The sequence below is a fragment of the Palaemon carinicauda genome, chromosome 35, assembly GCF_036898095.1.
Source record: "Palaemon carinicauda isolate YSFRI2023 chromosome 35, ASM3689809v2, whole genome shotgun sequence".
Lineage (NCBI taxonomy): Eukaryota > Metazoa > Arthropoda > Malacostraca > Decapoda > Palaemonidae > Palaemon > Palaemon carinicauda.
The window spans coordinates 71,839,163-71,841,009 of NC_090759.1; the positions used below are offsets into that span (position 1 = coordinate 71,839,163).

Sequence of the window (1,847 nt, forward strand, 5' to 3'; positions counted from 1 at the left end):
CTACATCTGTATGACATGTTACGTCACTACATCTGTACGACATGTTACGTCACTATATCTGTACGACATGTTACGTCACTACATCTGCACATGTTAAGTCACTACATCTGTACGACATGTTACGTCACTACATCTGTACGACATGTTACGTCACTACATCTGTACGACATGTTACGTCACTACATCTGTACGACATGTTACGTCACTACATCTGTACGACATTTTACTTCACTACATCTGTACATGTTACGTCATTACATCTGTACGACATGTTACATCACTACATCTGTACGACATGTTACATCTGTACGACATGTTACATCACTACATCTGTACGACATGTTACGTTACTACAGCTGTACGACATGTTACGTCACTACATCTGTACGAAATTTTACTTCACTACATCTGTACATGTTACGTCATTACATCTGTACGACATGTTACGTCACTATATCTGTATGACATGTTACATCACTACACCTGTACGACATGTTACGTCACTACATCTGTACGACATGTTACTTCACTACATCTGTACATGTTACGTCATTACATCTGTACGACATGTTACGTCACTACATCTGTACGACATGTTACATCACTACATCTGTATGACATGTTAGGTCACTACACCTGTATGACATGTTACTTCAATACATCTGTACATGCTACGTCATTACATCTGTACGACATGTTACATCACTACATCTGTACGACATGTTGCGTTACTACAGCTGTACGACATGTTACGTCACTACATCTGTACGATATTTTACTTCACTACATCTGTACATGTTACGTCATTACATCTGTACGACATGTTACGTCACTATATCTGTATGACATGTTACATCACTACACCTGTACGACATGTTACGTCACTACACCTGTACGACATTTTACTTCACTACATCTGTACATGTTACGTCATTACATCTGTACGACATGTTACGTCACTACATCTGTACGACATGTTACATCTGTACGACATGTTACGTCACTACATCTGTACGACATGTTACATCACTACATCTGTATGACATGTTAGGTCACTACACCTGTACGACATGTTACGTTACTACATCTGTACGACATGTTACGTTACTACATCTGTACGACATGTTACTTCTCTACATCTGTACGTCATGTTACGTCACTACATCTGTATGACATGTTAGGTCACTGCACCTGTATGACATGTTACTTCACTACATCTGTACATGCTACGTCATTGCATCTGTACGACATGTTACGTTACTACATCTGTACGACATGTTACTACATCTGTACGACATGTTACGTTACTACATCTGTACGACATGTTACTTCTCTACATCTGTACGACATGTTACGTCACTACATCTGTACGACATTTTACTTCACTACATCTGTACATGTTACGTCATTACATCTGTACGACATGTTACATCACTACAACTGTACGACATGTTACATCTGTACGACATGTTACATCACTACATCTGTACGACATGTTACGTTACTACAGCTGTACGACATGTTACGTCACTACATCTGTACGAAATTTTACTTCACTACATCTGTACATGTTACGTCATTACATCTGTACGACATGTTACGTCACTATATCTGTATGACATGTTACATCACTACACCTGTACGACATGTTACGTCACTACATCTGTACGACATGTTACTTCACTACATCTGTACATGTTACGTCATTACATCTGTACGACATGTTACGTCACTACATCTGTACGACATGTTACATCACTACATCTGTATGACATGTTAGGTCACTACACCTGTATGACATGTTACTTCAATACATCTGTACATGCTACGTCATTACATCTGTACGA

General features: G+C 38.9%; 1 protein-coding gene across 1 annotated transcript in view; it reads left to right on the top strand.

Annotated features, from left to right (window-relative positions):
- Window positions 1–1,200: 1,200 nt before the first annotated feature.
- LOC137627353 (uncharacterized) overlaps window positions 1,201–1,847 on the top strand; it is a 1,083-nt gene continuing 436 nt past the window's right edge. The window contains exon 1 of the mRNA XM_068358438.1: window positions 1,201–1,847. This exon is cut by the window's right edge and continues 436 nt beyond it. Within this exon, the coding sequence (XP_068214539.1) occupies window positions 1,201–1,847 (647 nt within the window).